General features: G+C 37.4%; 1 protein-coding gene across 1 annotated transcript in view; it reads left to right on the top strand.

The window, feature by feature from the left end:
- Positions 1-17,309, top strand: part of DTWD2 (DTW domain containing 2) — a 50,392-nt gene extending 33,083 nt beyond the window's left edge. The window contains exons 6-7 of the mRNA XM_031064298.1: positions 11,082-11,210; positions 13,360-17,309. Coding sequence (XP_030920158.1) covers positions 11,082-11,210; positions 13,360-13,530 — 300 coding nt within the window. The 3' untranslated portion in view covers positions 13,531-17,309. The remainder of the gene's footprint in view (positions 1-11,081; positions 11,211-13,359) is intronic.
- The last annotated feature ends 223 nt before the right edge of the window (positions 17,310-17,532 follow it).

Raw genomic sequence — 17,532 nt, 5'->3', positions numbered from 1 at the left:
TCTGTCTGACCTTTTTCTGACATTCTCTCTCTGTGCATAAGATGGGTGCAGTCTGCTAAACATAATTCTATTTGCAAACAATATAATCAGGTTGTTAAGAACACTTACTGTTAAATTAAAATACCATAGTAATACAAAAAATCCTTCAAAATGCTTCACTGTCTTCAATACAAAGGAAAAGTGTACAAAAGGTGTTACTGATGACAAGAAACTGTGTTCTTTGACCTCATAAACTGGTTAATTAAAAGCAATGATGCTACTTTATAGTTGATGTGCTGTCTTCTGAAAAGGCTCTATAAATTTGAAATGTCAAGGTTATATGCTGTCTAGAACTCCAGTCAATGGAAGAGAACTTCAGCAATTTGTCAGGCAGGGGGAGCTTTTCTTATTGTCAGCTTCTGTGAAACGTGGCCCAAATCTATTACAGTTTGGAAGATGTGATTAAATATTTATTAAACACTTAGGCATTTCTGTTTCTTTTCAATTTTTCACTGACCATCATGTAATATGCCTGAGTAGCTGTCAATACAGACTGGTCCTTGAGATTCCAGAGGTTTGATCTTTCACATCAACATCTGTTTAAAGAATTCTTTGCCAACTTACCTAGTTGCTCTTGTCAAAACTTCATGTGCAAAGTGAGTAGCACTTACTGGATTGTGTTTGTGATTTCTTTGTGGCCTCTGCAGGGTAAGCATGGATTCAAAGATGGTATGGGATGTCTGAGAGTAAGTCCTGTCAAACAGCTTGCTTGAAACTCTGTCATCATAGGGATTCTTTGGGAGAGGATTCTTAACCCTCTTCTGTAGGCATCAGTGAAGAGATGTGCCAGCTATTCTCAGGACCTCACTGAGCACTAAGAAAGAAAGAAAAGAGCTGCTTACGGAGTATGGAAAGCAAGGGACAAACTCTTGCCACTCCTTTTATTTAAAAGAAAAGACATTAAAAAACCCCATTCCTCTATAGGTCCACCTGCTTTTCAGTTGAAGTGGTGCCACTGGAGTTACTAGGTAGGAGAGTCCCATGGGCTTCCCCTGAAGGGTTAAATGTTAGACAGGAAGTCATAAAATGCCACCTGGTTTAAAGCAAATTACATGGTAGATGTGATGAAATGGTAAAGCATCAAAATGTGTAGGACACTGAATTGTAGTTGGCTGTAGGGTCTTCTGTCAGCAATTCAACTTGCAGTAATACCAAACCTATCAATACAAAATTAATGCAAAACTTAATTTGCTCAGCTATGGACTATGCATAGCTGAGCAAATGCTGAATTTAATTTCTTTATTTTTCTGTTAATGATGGGTAAAGTCATGAATGAGTTGGTGAAGAAACTGTAATGGTTTGAGGTTCATTGAATAGTTATATCATACTTTTAAACAGTAAGTGGGGTTTGTCATCTAGTCCTCTGGTATATTCAGATAATAAAACTTTATTTGTGAATTTGCCATTTTCAAGCCTAGGGGATTAAGGAATGAGTAGCATTTTGTTTCTGAAAACATGTTCAAAAATCAGAGGAATTTCGTTGATGGAGCAAACAGTTACTCTAAAGTGTACTCGACCATTTACATAAATTCTTTCTAGAGAAAGTTAAAACTTCCTTCTAATGTAGTTAGTGCTCACAGACACAAGTGTAATACAGTTTATGTTGTATAGCAAACTGTCTAACACCTTTAGAGTGGATCACAATTAATATAAAAGTAGAAACATAAAACCATTTGTTCATCTTCACACAGAAAACACCCAGAACAGAAGTAAAAGCAAAATATCAAGTCACTGTTGTCATCTGGCTGTATCTTAATTGACTCTTACTCTGATTGCTGTCTGAATTTTTTATAAAATCTCCTTTTCAATGAGCTCAGGACATGCAGAGAAAAATACTTTTTCTCATCTCCACAGTTACGAGACTTCAGCAAGTGATTTTATGAGGGCTAAATAATAAATAGTGCCAAGTAGTAAATGAATTTTTTTACAGTCCCCTTTTATCTCTATGCTTTTTTCACTCTGTTTTAATTTGTTACAGTTTACAATTTGCATGAGAGAAATTCAATACTAAATTTTGCTATAGAACCTAAATAAATGAATGAGGCCCAGTTTAATTCTGCTAGAAAATGCAGGTGAGCAGGAGACAAATCAGAACCCAAGGCAACAAAGACCAGCCACAATGGTTGCAGCGGGGAAAACTGTAGTAAGACTGGTCCTGGAAAGTATGGATTCAACCATCCATCCGTACTCATGGAAGAAAAACACTGCACTTTCACTGATTTGTTCCAAACACATTTCTTATCTATCTGTGTATGACACTAGTGTGTACTAATAGTGATTTTACTAATAATCCCACAGGGTAGCCCAATTGTCCTTAGAGTGAAGGAGGCCCTGTGAGCCTTGGTAGTAAATTTTTGTTTGTGCATTATATTGTTTTTTTTCCAACTGTGCAATTTTTGCTGTAGCAAGAAAACTTGTTTTCATTAAGTAAGTAGTTCATAACCTATCCTGTGTATGATGACTTGTAAGATAAACATAATCATTAACAGCTGTTACATATTGTGAAATGTTTGATGTGTTAAGTTTTCAGCTGCTGTCTTATTACAACCAAAACATTAAAAAAAAATTGAACTCAAGACAACAAAATGTTTTATGCTAGGACTGTTAGAAATTACTGTTTAAGAAAACTGAGATCAAAGAGAGAGAACTGGGAATTATTTTGGGTCAGGATTGTAGGCATAGTTGAGATATGATGCTGAGCAATCACCAGCATTCTGTCCTTGTGGCATTTAGGTTAATTTGAATGACATTGGTCATTGACATTTTTCTGGTAAGTATGTATTTATTACCTCTCAATATAGTGACATTTTCTTTGTGACTGGAAGGTGTGAGATGATTTACCAGATGTCAGATATGTGTGCTTCTTTATTCTTAGTGTTGTGTTCCACTGTGGGGAGCTGCCTGGAGTTCTTTTAATAATGGTGGTTGGGAACAAAATTAAGCCAAGCAAGGCAAACATTGCATCTGAGAACCATTTATTGGTAATGAGAGAGCAGGATAAAAAGGAGTTACTCTACCAAAGAGGACTAGAGAAGACAGAGCAAGAGGAAGAAAAATGGGGTAGAGGGAGAGGAGACAGAGGAAAAGAGAGAGCATTATCACCGGCGGTCAGGGAGTGCTGTCTGTGTCCATGAGGCACGGGCTGTGGATGGCTACTGTGGTGATGGGCAACCAGACACAAGGGGAGGGGTGCTCGCAAGGGAGAAGGTCCAGAAATCTGGACAGAGTCACGGTGAGGATCACAGTTGTGGGCAGGCTCGGAGGCAGGCTGCGTTGGACAGAGATGGCTCAGGCAGGGACACAGAGGTGAAGTGAAGCAGGCAGGGTGCTGGTCAAGGGCACAGGGAGGCAGGGCAGATGCGAAGGCGAGCAAGAGCCAGTGAGGACAGGAGAGCCAAAAGGCTGGGGCCAGGGCAAAAGTGTAAGGCTCAGAAAGCCTCAAATCAAAAGCAAGTTTCGACAAGCAAGTCTCAAAAAGCAAGTCTCAAAAAAGCCTCTTGAATCACCAAGCCTCAAAAGCAAAAGGAGAGCCCCAAGCCAAAAGCCCACACTCAATAATCATGTTTGAAAAGTCCCCCAGGAGTCAAAAGACGAAGAACAGAACAGTTCCCCAGAGCTTCTTGTGCAGTTACGTCTTATGCCCTGGCTCCTCCCAAAGTCCGCCTGTTGGCAGGAGACCACTGGCCCAATGTCCCAGGGCAGTCCATCGGCAGAGACCTTTTGCCACCTGACTGGAGAGTGTCTCTGGGGTATAGTGTCGGTGGTGTTCCCCTGCTGACTGCCTGTACCATGTGAGACATGAAATGGTTGCCAAGCGGAGTCTCCCCAGAGACAGGGCTTTCCTCCATCTTCTCTTAGCTGCCTCCTGGACATGTGCAACCTCTCTCCCACATGCCTCTGACAACCATTGTTGAGGCATAACAAAACTGAATTGATTCCTCCCACTTGGGCAGAGGTGCTAGAACAATTCAGGAGCATTTGCAAATTTTGTACTGTTATACCCATGCTGATATTCTCATGGGATAAGAACATTTTGTAAAAAGTAAACTGGAAATATATTTGATTTTGATTGAAGTTGTTTTCCAATAGCTAGATTAATTGAAGATTTTTTTATTATTTTGCTCTTTCTTTTAATGTTCCCTTCTGCCCTTGCCAAAATTATTCTCAGGAGCTTCTTCTGCTGCTTTTCCTCTGTCTAAGGAAGTGCCTACTGCTCTTCCCATACAGTAAGAAAACAAGAAATTACACAAAGCAAAAATAATTGGTAGTTCCAAAGAACAGTATCACTGCATTGATGCTACATTTTGACACTGAGGTATTTAATTTTCATTTTCAATTTTCTGATATTTGCAGGTAATTATAGTTAAATGGCTGTAACAATACAAGTAATTAATTTTTCTTTCTTCATTTCATGACCCCATTCTCTACATTCATACTCTGCACTCTGACTGAATTTACTTGCCACACTTTCCTCTTTTATTAATTATTAAAAGAATAGTGCTGCATAAAATATTGAACTGTTGGCTGACATTCATTTTTTAAATGTAAGCAGAGCAAGAGAGACATTACCAGAAATAATTTCTAGGTTTTTTCTTCTCCAAATAGAAAAAAATACAATGCCTGGAAATTAACTGGAAATGCATAGTCATTTTACGAAGTGGCGTGAAAGCCTATATGACATGTACTTAAATATAATTATTTTTCCATAACTTAATGGCAGTATTAAATTATTTATTTCCTTAGTTATAGGTCTAATTGTGCAATTACAGAAACTGAGACCATAACCAGATGGTATTTCAATTATTTTTTGCAGAATATATAGTCCAGATATTCCTAGGTCAGTCCTGTCTTCTCTAATGTCTTACCTGTGAATATTTTCCTTTCTTTACACTTTTACTGTCTGTTAGCTCTAATTTTTTTTGACATTTTTATCTGCCTCCTGCTGTGTTCTTTTACAGGTGGTGAAACTGTTCCTTTTGGGTTAGAACTGCAGCTCATGTGCACTTGGATTTTATTTCAGTTACCTGTTTTAACTGAAGGCCAATCTATTTAGCTTCCTTTAATGATAGCAAGGCCTCCTGGTTGGTGGTGTTTTTTAGTTTCTTGCCTTTTTTGGTGGGAGGTTGGGTTTGGTTTTTTTTTTTTTTTTTTTTTTTTCTGTTTCTTTTCTTTGGGTTTTTTTTTGCTTCTTGTGCTTGTAAATATTCATACAAGAAATGAAGGGGATTATACATGTCCCTCAGGGCTGATACTGGGGCTGATACGGTTCAACACCTTTGTTGGTGACAGGGACAGTGGCATTGAGAGCACCCTCAGCAAGCTCCCTGATGACACCACGCTGTGTGGGGCAGGGACATGCCTGAGGCAAGGCATGCCAGCCAGGGGGACCTTAGACAGGCTTGGAAAGTGGGACTGTGGGAACATCAAGAAGTTCAACAAAATGCAAGTGCAAGGTCCTACACCTACGTGGGAGTCCCAGACACACCCACAGGTTGGGAAGAAAGTGATTTGGAGCAGCCCTGTGGGGCAGGACTTGGTGGGGAGGCCAGATGGAAAACTCCACATGGGCCAGCAGTGTGTGCTCACAGCCCACAAAGCCAGACGTGCCCTGGGCTGTGCCAAAAGCAGTGTGGCCAGCAGGGCGAGGGAGGGGTTTCTGCCCTTCTGCTCTGCTCTGCTCTGCTCTGCTCTGCTCTGCTCTGCTGTGGTGAGACCCCACTGCAGGGCTGTGTCCAGTTCTGGTGTCCCCAGCTTGCTCCTACATGGAATTGTAGGAGCAAGTCCAGAGGAGGAACATGAAGTCAATAAACGGACTGGAGCACGTCCCTTACAATGCCAGGCTGAGACAGCTGGGGCTGTCCAGCCTGGAGAAGGGAAGGTTGTGTGGACACCTCATGGCAACCTTGCAGGATCTGAAGGGGCCTGCAGGGAAGCTGGAGAGGGACCCTTCATCAGGAACTGTAATGACAGGACAAGGAGTAATGCCTACAACCCATTCTTAGGCAACCTGTTCCAGTGTCTCACCACCCTCACAGTAAAAATTTTTTCCCAATATCTAGTGTAAATTTCCCTCTTTCAGTGTACCCATTACTCCTTGTACTGTCATTACTATGTGTCTCCAATTTAGAGGCTGTGAAACAGTGTCCAAAGCTTTGCATAAGTACATGTAGACAGTGTCAATTGCTCTGCCCTTATCACCAGTGCTCCCTTATCCACCAATAGCTCCATTGCAGAAGACAAGATTTCCCCTTTGTAAAGCCAGGCTGGCTCTTTTCAGTCACCTCTTTGTTTTCCATGTGTCTTAGCATGGTTTCCAGGAGAATCTGCTTCATAAGCTTGCCTGGCAGATGGGACTTCTCTGTACATTCCTAGATCTTCTGCTTTCCATTTTCAAAAGTGGAGTTTATGTTTCCCTTTTTGCAGTCATCAAAGTCTTTAAAGTCATGCCCTCATGGATTGAGGGTTTTGTGACAGGTATCTGCTTTTTCAGGCTGTCCATTTATGACAGTTGCATGGCAGTTATTCCCTCCAGTATTTTAGAAAGAGAGTGCTCTTAAGATGTCACTTTAAATTAAAGCCAAGGTTTTGAACAAGATTATTTATTTATATTCTTGATTTAAATTTCAGTAGCCTGCTGTGACTAAATTTACTCAGCCTGTCTTCTCCAGCACAAAGTTAATTTTACTAACTGCATGAAATTTCTGTAAGATACGGAAAACTGTTTTGGCTTACAGGTAAAAGGTGCTTGTGCAAACTGGATACTAAGTGAAAGATCTTCCCCTGCCTGTCACCCATCTTCTGTCTGAGGTTGTTTTTGCAGTAGCTTCCAGAGAATGCTCTTGCTGCCTTAAGCCCCTTGAATTAATTTTTTCTTAGGTTCTAGAAGGATGGGCAAGATAGCAAGATGTGATTGTACTCTTTCTGAGATTTTTTTGGTGCCTTTTGAGTTAGTTTAAAGAAATGGCTAATTTTGTTTCTGAAAGGTATTTATTAATATGACCAGTAACTAGTGCCTATGTTAAGCAGGAGCACAGATGGTACTTTCTTCCTTCATTCTTGAAAAGTTAAGCAAATTAATTCCCAAGCTGACATTCAGATTTTCAGAAGACACTATCAACATAAAGAGGAAAGGGTCTTAAGTATTAAGTTTTTTATAGAAACCACAGAAAAATATATTATGCCTCTGCATTTTTGAGATGCCTGTACAACAGGCAATAATTGTTTAGTGTGCCCTGTGAGACAGATGTACTAACTTTTTTGAATTCTTAGTGATGCATTATTTTTCAAGTGTAATTTTGCATAATATTGGGTTCTCTTGGAGAGTAAAGCTGGTGAGGATAAAGCTGGTAAGAGTAGTGATGAAGAAATTAACACAGAAAAGACAGAAAGATACTGTTATTAAGGTGAGGACTTAGAGTCCTAGACTTTCTGCTAGACCTCCAATTCTATTATTTAAAATAAAAGCAGAAATCAGTTTCCTGTTTTTACTGACTTAAATTTTTAAAATTTCAAACAGCAGGTCTTTGACCCCATCAAGGCAACACTTTTGCTCCTATCAATTTTGAACAGCTGAACAAGATCAGCTGAGTCTTTAGTTGCCTGGAGCATGTTCAAGGAAGGCTTAGGAAGAAAAACTCTGCCCCAAGAAACACTGAAGGGTCACAATTTTTTCTGTGGTTCAAATCCTTTGTAAATGCTCAAAGGCTGTAGCATTTGCTGAGGGAATGGTGAATTGGTAGATAAGCCAGTGTTGAGTTAGTGTAACAGTTTGTGAGATTTGCTGAAATTTAGGCTTTTGGAAGCAGGAGTCTTAAGTTACAGATAGAAATGAAACTTTATGTGTTGCTTCCTACTTCTGATGGCTTGGAAATTGAGTCCCCAAACTCCTTTGCACTTACAGAGAATAGATACACTAATTTCAGTGTCTTGGCTGAATTCCAATAAGTAATTGCATTCAGATTATCTAAATTTCTCTCTAGTTTGAGTTGGTTGAGATAGTTTCCATCTTCTTTCTTGTTATTTTCGTAAGCAATATTAAACTGGCTGCTGTTTTTTCAACTTGTCATTTCTGTATTTTGATAGAAATTGGTATTATTTCAAAGTGTGTATATGATTTTCAAATTACTTTGAAGCAAAAACAAACAAGTTGTTGTATTGTGGTATCTGTCATTTTATGGAGGAGTGCTTCTAAAATGTCATAATTGTTATTTTGAAATGTACTTAAACAGGGTATTTTTGTGTACTCATTTTGAACTGAGATTTTGAAATCTGATGTAGGAGGCAGACAGTCTGATTTTGTTTAACTGTATGAATATTTCTGTAAATTTGAACTAAATTTGTTCAGCTGGATTTGAGATACACAGGTGGCAGATAAAGAATTAATGCACATAGATAATGCAGAAACTTGGATGAGATTGTTGCAATACAGTATCTGAAACTATTAACTGCACAAAAGGCAGAATAAGTTTAGACCTCTTGGGGAAAAATGAAATAAGTCATCTTCCTACCCAATCAAGTCTGAGGACAAGTAAATATTTCATATGTCTAGGCATTTTTTTCCAAGAAGATATCTTCCTGTGTCTGAAATATTTAGTAACTATGCTAATTTGTTTCGGTTTCTGCATTGTTTCTGCTTTGTTTTACCATTCAGTTTATGCTCTGAGTGGGTGGAGTATTGTATGTTTTATTGGTTCAGTAAATGTATCTAGTTTCAGATGGGAGCTTTGATGAGTCTGTCCAATTTGCAGTAGACAGACTACCCTGACTGTATTTCAGGTGACTAGGGATGATTTATTTAGATTGTGCTGCTTTAAAGAGTAGGGTAAAATGCATGCTGAAAGAAGCCTAAGAGACAAACTGTAGCTGGCAGTTGTCTTGGTTGGGTATTCTTCCTCTGATCTCCACTACTCTCTATGGTATTTTAATCTTATCCCAAGGAATATGTAATTTTTCAGAAAAATTGATGGGGACACTTGTTTCCATCCTTTCTACTCATGAAAGAAGAAACTTAGTTGCTGCTGCTGTTGCTGTTAGTACTAGAAAGGCTGCAGTTACACACGTTTTGGCTCCATGGTTGTGTGGCAGTGTGCAGGCCCCTTTTCTTTATAGAAGTTGTCTTGCAATCATTGATAGGTTTTCTTTCTCTGGAATGTTGATTATTTCAAGTGTTTTTCAGCATATGACCCAAGGAATGAAGTATAGAAAGCAGCAGACAGAACTATTCCTAACTCCTAGGAAAAAAAGCCTCATGGCGCTGTCCAAGGAGGCGCAAGCCAGTGGGCCTGCAGGTGGTTTTAGCCTCTGGAGAGATACTCCATGAAGAATGTAGCTGTCAGCTGTTGAGAAAAAGTGTGAATATGTGTCTGCTTTGCTGCTCAAGACATGTGTTGGAGAAGTGATGGGCTGACTTCACTCCGTTTTTTGATACCTAGGTAGAAGTTTCTAAGTAGGGGCAACTTCTTCCAGCATAGTTTTCTGTATACTTCAAATAACTAGGCTTTGTACTCTGTTGTGGTGAAGACATGGTCGCAGAGAGAAGGCATAAAACCAAAGAAAACCTTGAGGAGTAACAAATGAAAACACTATCTTCTTTTTCTTTTCATTACCTACACTCATTTCTACATTCTACATTTTTTTTCCTCCGAAGTAACTTTATTCTCTTCTGGTTTTTCCATGCCAAATTGAAGAAGATAGGCAAGAAAGGCTTAATTTTTCTGAATTTTCCTATATTTGAGTAAATTGCCTTTTAATAGCTAACTTGCTTGTCCTTTCCAGAATGCCTTTTGCTCTTTTCTTGTTTCCTTTGTTTTGTATTTTACTATTTTTAATTTCATTTAAATTGGGGTAAGTAAGGCAGTGGAATTTCATCTTACTTATTCATGTCTCTTCAGCAGTCTGGAATTTTTCCTTTTATAAATGGGATACCTTGAACTTTAAGGAATGGGTAATTGCTTGTAAGAGAGATGAAGGAAAATAAAATATTTCAAATAAAAGGAAAAACAAGAAAAGTGGAGGAGGAAAGTATTGAATAAAGTGAGGAATGGTGAAAGACTTCTGGCAGGCAAAATGGGAGCAGTATTATGGCCATGGGAGATCACTCACTCATTTTTTCAAGAAGCAGAAAAATAAAAGACAGTTCATGGGATGAGTTTAAAGAAAAAGAAAATTAACTTACTCTTTTATAACAATGTGTCTAGGTTTTTTGTATTGCACTACAATGTTGTTGGAAAAAGAACTGAGAATTTTTGGTTAAGAATACTGACAATATTGCTAAAACGTGTTTTGCAAATTGCATTTTAGATATATGTGGAGATGAAAATCTTAGGAATACAGGAATAATATCTGAATTTTCACACAGAGTCAATTAGTGTAAATTGGGTGTTATTTCAAGCACTGCTTAAAAACTTGGTAAAAGCTTTTGGAGCTGTTGGTTGAATTAAATTTCCTTTTCTTAAAATCCTTTAATTTTCAAGATAGTGTAAAGTGTTTATCACTTCAGGCAGAGCCAGTAAATTATTTTCAGACAGGATTTTGTTAAACAAATAGTTCTAATCAATCTAATAAACCTAATTCTTTGTGTGAATAAATACAGTTTCTAGAAGTCTGAGATTCAGAACTTTGAAAATAATATTTTGCCAAGATACAAAGTGTTGATGACTATATGGCCATTGTAGCTTGCATGTTTGTGTGTGTTTAGAGTAATAAAAAAAAGTATAAGTGAATAAATCTATTTTTGTTATAGCATATATATATGACAACTGAAATCCGTTGCTGAAATTTCACTTAGTCTTTCTCTAACAAAAAATTGTATTTCCTTTGCACATTCATACATAAACAGTTGTGCGGTTTTAATTTGTGATGGTGACTCATGTGTATTATACTGAACAGTAGCATGGCATTGGCATTTGGAAGACCAAAAAGCAAAAAGAAAAGAAGATGAGTGAACACAGAGGGAAAGGGGATGTGTTTTGCTTGGTGTAGAGAATAGGTATCTCATGTGTTATCCTGGCCCATTTATTTTACTAGAGTTTGCTATTTTTCAGGTGCAGTTAAGACCCAGTATTTCAAGTCAATATGTAATTCGTACACAACCAACAAACACCTGTCTGTCTACTCTTGAATGTGCAGCTGTTGCTCTTTCCATCATAGAAAAAAATAAGAGTATACAAGAGGTATGTAAACTTAAATACCTGAGTTTTTCTTTTATGAATGGTACAGGGGCAGCAAAGGTACTTAGCTATTAATGTAAAACTTGACAGTTAAAATCTTAATGACATTTGTAATAGTTTTGTTGCATAGCAAACTAAAACAAGAATGCAGCAATGGATACCATTTTTCATTTATTAACTCTGGAGTGTTCAAATTACTGTGAGTCTTTCCTGTTGTGCTCCGACAGCGAACACAACAAAGTGATCTTTAACTCTGAAATACCTAATTCATTTTGTGACAGGAGATAAGGTATGTTACTGCATGGAAAGAGGTAAATTGTTTTCTCCAAAAACTAGACAGCAGAGATGATCTGAATACCCCCTTACAGCTATCTTGAAGATTAAATGCTTTTTTAAGCCAGGCCCTCTGATCTCCTGCACTCCTTAGTTATGGAATGTAACCCACTGGGTTATGTCTGCCTACCAGCTGGCTCACAACTCGTACATGTCACTGGAGGAATTTGGGACTTAATAGTTCTTGAGTTTAAGTTTATCCCAGGTCAGAGAATACTAATTGGACATTAGCCTTTCCTTGTAAATTGTGATCCCACTAGTCGGTGATGGAAGAGGTCATTAGGAAAATGTCCTTCTTAATCTTTTGTTGCTGACATTAGTAATATCAATTTAATAAGCCCTCTGAAAAACACCTACAAGTACTTTTACACCACTGAGCCAAGTCTGTAATTCAACTATGCGCCCAGAATCCAGTAGTGAATGATCTGTGAAAAAAGATTTAAAGCCCATCCATGTACCCCCTACATGCTAGTCTTCACCCTGGAGTGCTCATACTGCTCTCCATCAACTAGTTAATATTTTCGTATATTAGCTATGAAATATCTGCCTACTAAAAAAGGTGCCCAGGTCAAAAATTACTCCTGCAGCTGGCATAATATATAGTATGCCATCTCTGTGTCTGCCTCTGTGACACTAGACTCACCTTAACATTAAATTAATTGGATATAAAACCCAGATTTGGACAAAGTATATGGACACACAAGAAAATAAGGCTCAGAAATTGGAACTCCCAAGTAAAGATGGTTTTCAAGAAACTTGTGTATATATGTGGGGTTTTATATTTACCTTTTCCTTTGTTGTGCTAGGACAACATATTTTTCCTTCACTAGAACATCTGTCTTACAGTGAATGCTTAGTAATATCTATAGTTACCAGTCTTATATTCTGATTCACCCCTACCACTAAGAATTGGCCCAGCCTACTTTTCAAAGACAAAATTTCTGTTTTCTCTAAGCATTGCAGTAGCCAAGAGCTACATTAATGCATATTTTATACCATCTCTGAACTGAGTGCTATTCCGAGCATATGAGACAGTGAACTGAAGTTGAGAGCCATGGAAATTAAAAACGTGCTGGTTTGGTACCCAGTATGTCACTTAATTTTCCTGTGTGCTCTTAAGAGTCATATTTTTCTCAGTAGAATCTCAGCTCCTGCTGACTGCAGTTAGACATGTGATTGCTTTACACCTTTACGTTTGCACATGGGGCCCCCCTGACTTAGCCAGGCAACCAGAAAATGAAGAGTCTACAATTAGAAACCACTTAAGATCCATCTGGTTTGTGTGGCTTCATTAATCCTATGCAATACCTCTGGGCAGAAGCATAGGCACAGTTGTGTCTCCAGGACTGCAGTCCACGTACCTTGATCATGAGTCCCTCCTCTTTTCCTAAAACCCTGCCTTAAGAGATTTTTGTGCAAGCACAAGCAGCTGAGTTATTTTGGCTTATTTTATTGCCACTTGTTGACCGAGCCACAGTAATTGATTGTAGTTCATTGCTGAGATCAACTCAAAGCCATAACTTACAGTAATGTGGCTGGGGCTGAAGTCAAGATTGAGTGGTTCCAAAGGAAGGAGTAAGGGATGACACCATGCAGGTGGTGTATGACTGCTCTGTGATTCTTTTCAGTACATCTTCTGTTCAGGTCCACCTTTTGTGTCTCCAAAGGGTATATTTTAACAGCATTTATCATCCAAATTGTATTTTATTAGCATTTTTAAGTAGTCATTGAATTAAAAAATGGTAATAATTGATGTCTCTAAAATACCTTTCTAAAAGCTTGGGGTTCTTTTGTCCCCCACCCCTTCATGTTTCTGCAGACCATACTCCATCCGCTTCAAGCTTTATGCTCTTTCCAACTTCAGCATGGTGCCCAGATCCATCACAGCAAGGAACATCTTCTCAAAAATGGCTTATATGACAAGCCCATGCCAAAGAATAAACGCAAACTCAGAAGAATGGAGCTTCTGGTGAATAATGTTAAAATATAAGAAAGCTGTACTGACTATACAGAGGGATTTATTTGCAGTTAGCGAATGAATCTGGATTTGATCCAAACAGTTGACTGTACCCTAATAAAACAACTTTTAGGTCCTTCTTAGGGAAGAGTTTATCTACCAGTGTGACAAACAGTAATGGACAAGCTTTTTCATTTATGCAGTAACCCAGGTGCCTTTGTTCAGATGATGGAGGAGCATTCTCATTTCCTGTAGAGGAAAGGAAGAAAACGGAACATAATTTAGACTTATGGTTATCACTTGGGTGTCAGATATGATCCTCAGTATGACTGGATGAATTTGTTTTGGAAAGGCTTTTACCAGTACAAAAAGACAAGAAATATGAATATGGATGTGATGGAATGGTAAGGCCTCAGCAGTTAGAATTATGTTGATTTTCTACTGAGCTTTTTAGCTTCAGTATATAACTACAGTAGACTTTCAAAGCATAATTCCCGATATTTTTTAGTTCAGATGAACATAAAGCATGTTATTTGGACAGTTCTTTCTAACTTTGAGATTTTTATTTCTTCTATAATTAGAGCTCCTTTTTGTAAATTTACATATTTTTTACAATGCAGTCTGGTTTAGTTTCTCCCCGACTTAATTTTTAAATTAAGTCTGCATATGTTTTTACAAGAAAATGAACAATTCTGACTTACAAAAAGAAAAGTAGAAATCGTGATTTTTGGAATTATAACTCAGGTGCTTTGCTTTTACTTGAGCAAAAATTAGTCTTCCACAGAGGGGGAGATGTTGTGGATGTAAATACATCATACCCATACTCTGACATACAATGATTATGCTACTAGAGGAATTAAACAAGCCCAGTGTAAACTGCTCTGTAAGAAGTATGATGCAATGACAAATGATTATGTCTGGTTACAGCCAACTAACATAATTATAGATCCGCTAGGCTTCATGTGTTTAGTTTTTCACTTCTAACAGTGATATAAATGTACTTCTTTCTAATGGGAATTGCTAGAAGCAGAAGAATTGGGTATTTTTACAGGCTTTCTGAAATAATATTTTATGATCTGGAGGGAAAAGTAAAGTGACATAAAGGTTCTGATAGTCCTTTCTTCTACATAGATCCCTCCTGCATTTAAGAGATTAAAATGCTTAATGTTTGTCTTTACTGTCAGTTCCCCTCTAGGTAACAACATGAAACTAATTGGGTACTAATTAGTCTTAGAAAAAGGTATTTTGTCTTTAATTTATGATCTGTAAGACAAGAAACTACAGGAGTGGGGTAGGCGTGTAGCGTTCGGAAACATATAATCACATAGGCAATTATATGTAGGTGCTTTTATTAAGAGCTCTGGGAATCAGGAGTGCTTTTCACCTCAGATCTGATTCCACCATACATTCGAGAGGAACAGGTTTTTATATTCTATCGTTATATAACTTCCATGTTAATTATTAAACTTATATTGTTCTATTGTATACATAGATTTTTAGCTAAGCATAGCCCCTTAAATTTCCAACATAGTTTCTCATGATTCTTCCTATGATTATATAATAATTATATTTAATTACTAAACAAGCATCACATCTAACAATTATATCATTTATCATACTGCTTACGCAGGTGCAGTGATCTGAGAAAACACAAAGCCTAACATTTTCAGAATCTACCTTTAGCATTTTCCTGGGTCCCATTATCAGGGGTGGGATGAGGGGATGTGTAAGCACAACTAACTGAAAGCTTTTCTGCAATTAATAAGAGAGGTCAAAATGAGGTCAGAGATTAGCTAAGAAGTTTTAGTTAACCCTGAGCTAATAGTGACCTTTTGTTTAGGCATGGATAAACAATATAATTTGTCTGGCTATGTAAGCAAAGCTTATATAACCTTTTCCTCTTCTCCCGGTCTAGATAAATCCGGTGTCTGTCACTAAATTCAGCAAAGCTGAATTAGTTTTGACAAATCTGAAGCAAACCAGTCTCATATGATTAATGATAGCATAGATGCACTTTTGTTCACATTGGAACAGAGCAAGGGCATGTTTATTCCTGTAGCACACCAATCTCCAGGCTAACTTGGAGTCTGAAGTTGCAGTCTTGTGCAATTTGTGTGCGCAGCCTTGTGTGGGATGCTGTGTCCACTTACCTGCTGGACTGGTAATCTTCCTTCCCTGTGCCCTGGGACATGGTCAATGATTCCTTAAGGAAACATGGGTATCAATTAAACTTTATTATTCATGTCATATTTACATACATGGATGATATTTGCATTTTATGTTGTATTCGTTAATTTAATTTACCTTATTTTAAATTCATCTCCAGAAGCAGTGTATCTTTTGACTTACATTTTGAAGTTTATTTTACTAGGCAGAAGATTTAATGTGTTTTTACATAATATGTGAGTTTATATTATAGACAACAGAAAGAAATTTGTATTACAGCCTGGGATTCATAGCCATCTGCAAAATGCCTTAGAATTACAGGATCAGAGAAATAGTTGCCTTAATTGAGTTATAATCCTACATTAAATACTCTTGTACGTGGAATCTGTGCAGAGTTTTCATGTTTTTCGGCAATGGACAAATTCTGCACAACCTACAGAAAGCATTTTTTCGCTTTGTTGATTCCTCTTGTTCTTTTAATTTTGCTCCTGTGGATAACAGGATTTTGTAGGATCTCATGCTGGATGCATGGAAGCCTTTAATTGCTAATTTCCTCTGTTGTACAATACCAGATCAATCAATATGCAACAGTTACTGAAAAAATTAAAAACAATGCATTGCAAACTTCCGGGCATTTTAATTTTTTGTGGTTTTTTTGTATGTCCCAGCTCAGCTATAATGTAGTGAAAATTTAGGTGCAGCACAGCGGTCACATGAAGTTCAGTTTCAGATTTGTTTGAAGCTATTAGACACAAAATACAGTACTTTTTAGGTGGAACTTGCATGATTTTGAAAATATGCACAATATAAGAGGAAGAATTTAGAAAGTTTGTTTTCAGGTCTTTTGGATTCAGAATTTGCCAATAAATACATTACCTCAAAGAAATGAATACTCTGAAGTCCAAACTCTCTTGACAGAAGCTGTGTGTGATGAAGTAGCATTCTTTGTAAGCAATTTCATTAGAATAAATTTAATTTGCAATTTTACTTTGCTGTAATGGTAAATCCATTTCATTTTTCCCTTACCAAAAGATTAATGAGTGAAACCCACCACTCTAACAAGATATTGATTAAAAATGAAGGCATGTGTTTGCTTCTCATGTTTGGTCCTTTGTCCTTGTCCACTTTGTCCTTCCAAATATTGCTACCAAAATGAAATCTGCTTTCTGGATGCCGCAGTCTCATGTGTTGGGAAATTGGTGGCATGAGTAGCAGGCTTTTGAACACATGCAAATGTTTTTCAAAGGTGAACACCATATTTTCATAGTCAGTAGGAGTAAGTTTTTGAAAAAAGACAAGGATGGAAATGTTATAAAATACGAACACAAACCACACCTCTCCTTCTGTTTAGGATGCTTTCTTATTAAAGAGATGCTCAGGACAAACATAAATGTATTTTTCTTCAACATTGTACTTTTGTTACCTCATAACCCCATAGTAACAATAAATTACTCTTTTATTAGTTTTTCTTGAGATAAAAATAAAACTTTTCAAGTGACTTCAAAAGAGGCAAAAATTATTTTAAGACCAAGGGTTTTCTTCTCAACTGCTACTCTAGATAAAAAGTTGCTTATGTTGCATTATTTTCTACAACTTCCCTGCTTGTTTTGAAATTTAATTAAAAACTGGACTTATAAAAAGATATAGTGGTTCATGCTTTTCTCTTGATATTTGTGTGTTTTATGTCTATATACATGAACACACATAAATGATATATTTGTTTCTGCCTCAAAGCAATAAAATACCTAATTTATTGTGTTATGTTCCACTGCATCTCTACAGAACTGAATTTGTTCACATGTGCTGATATTACAAATCCTAGTCCTTTTTTTTTCTGTCTTTTTAACACCATTCAATCAGTTAATGAAG

The sequence above is a fragment of the Geospiza fortis genome, unplaced genomic scaffold (genome assembly GCF_000277835.1).
Source record: "Geospiza fortis unplaced genomic scaffold, GeoFor_1.0 scaffold1111, whole genome shotgun sequence".
NCBI classification, from domain to species: domain Eukaryota; kingdom Metazoa; phylum Chordata; class Aves; order Passeriformes; family Thraupidae; genus Geospiza; species Geospiza fortis.
This window is presented reverse-complemented; position numbering and strand designations above follow the sequence as displayed.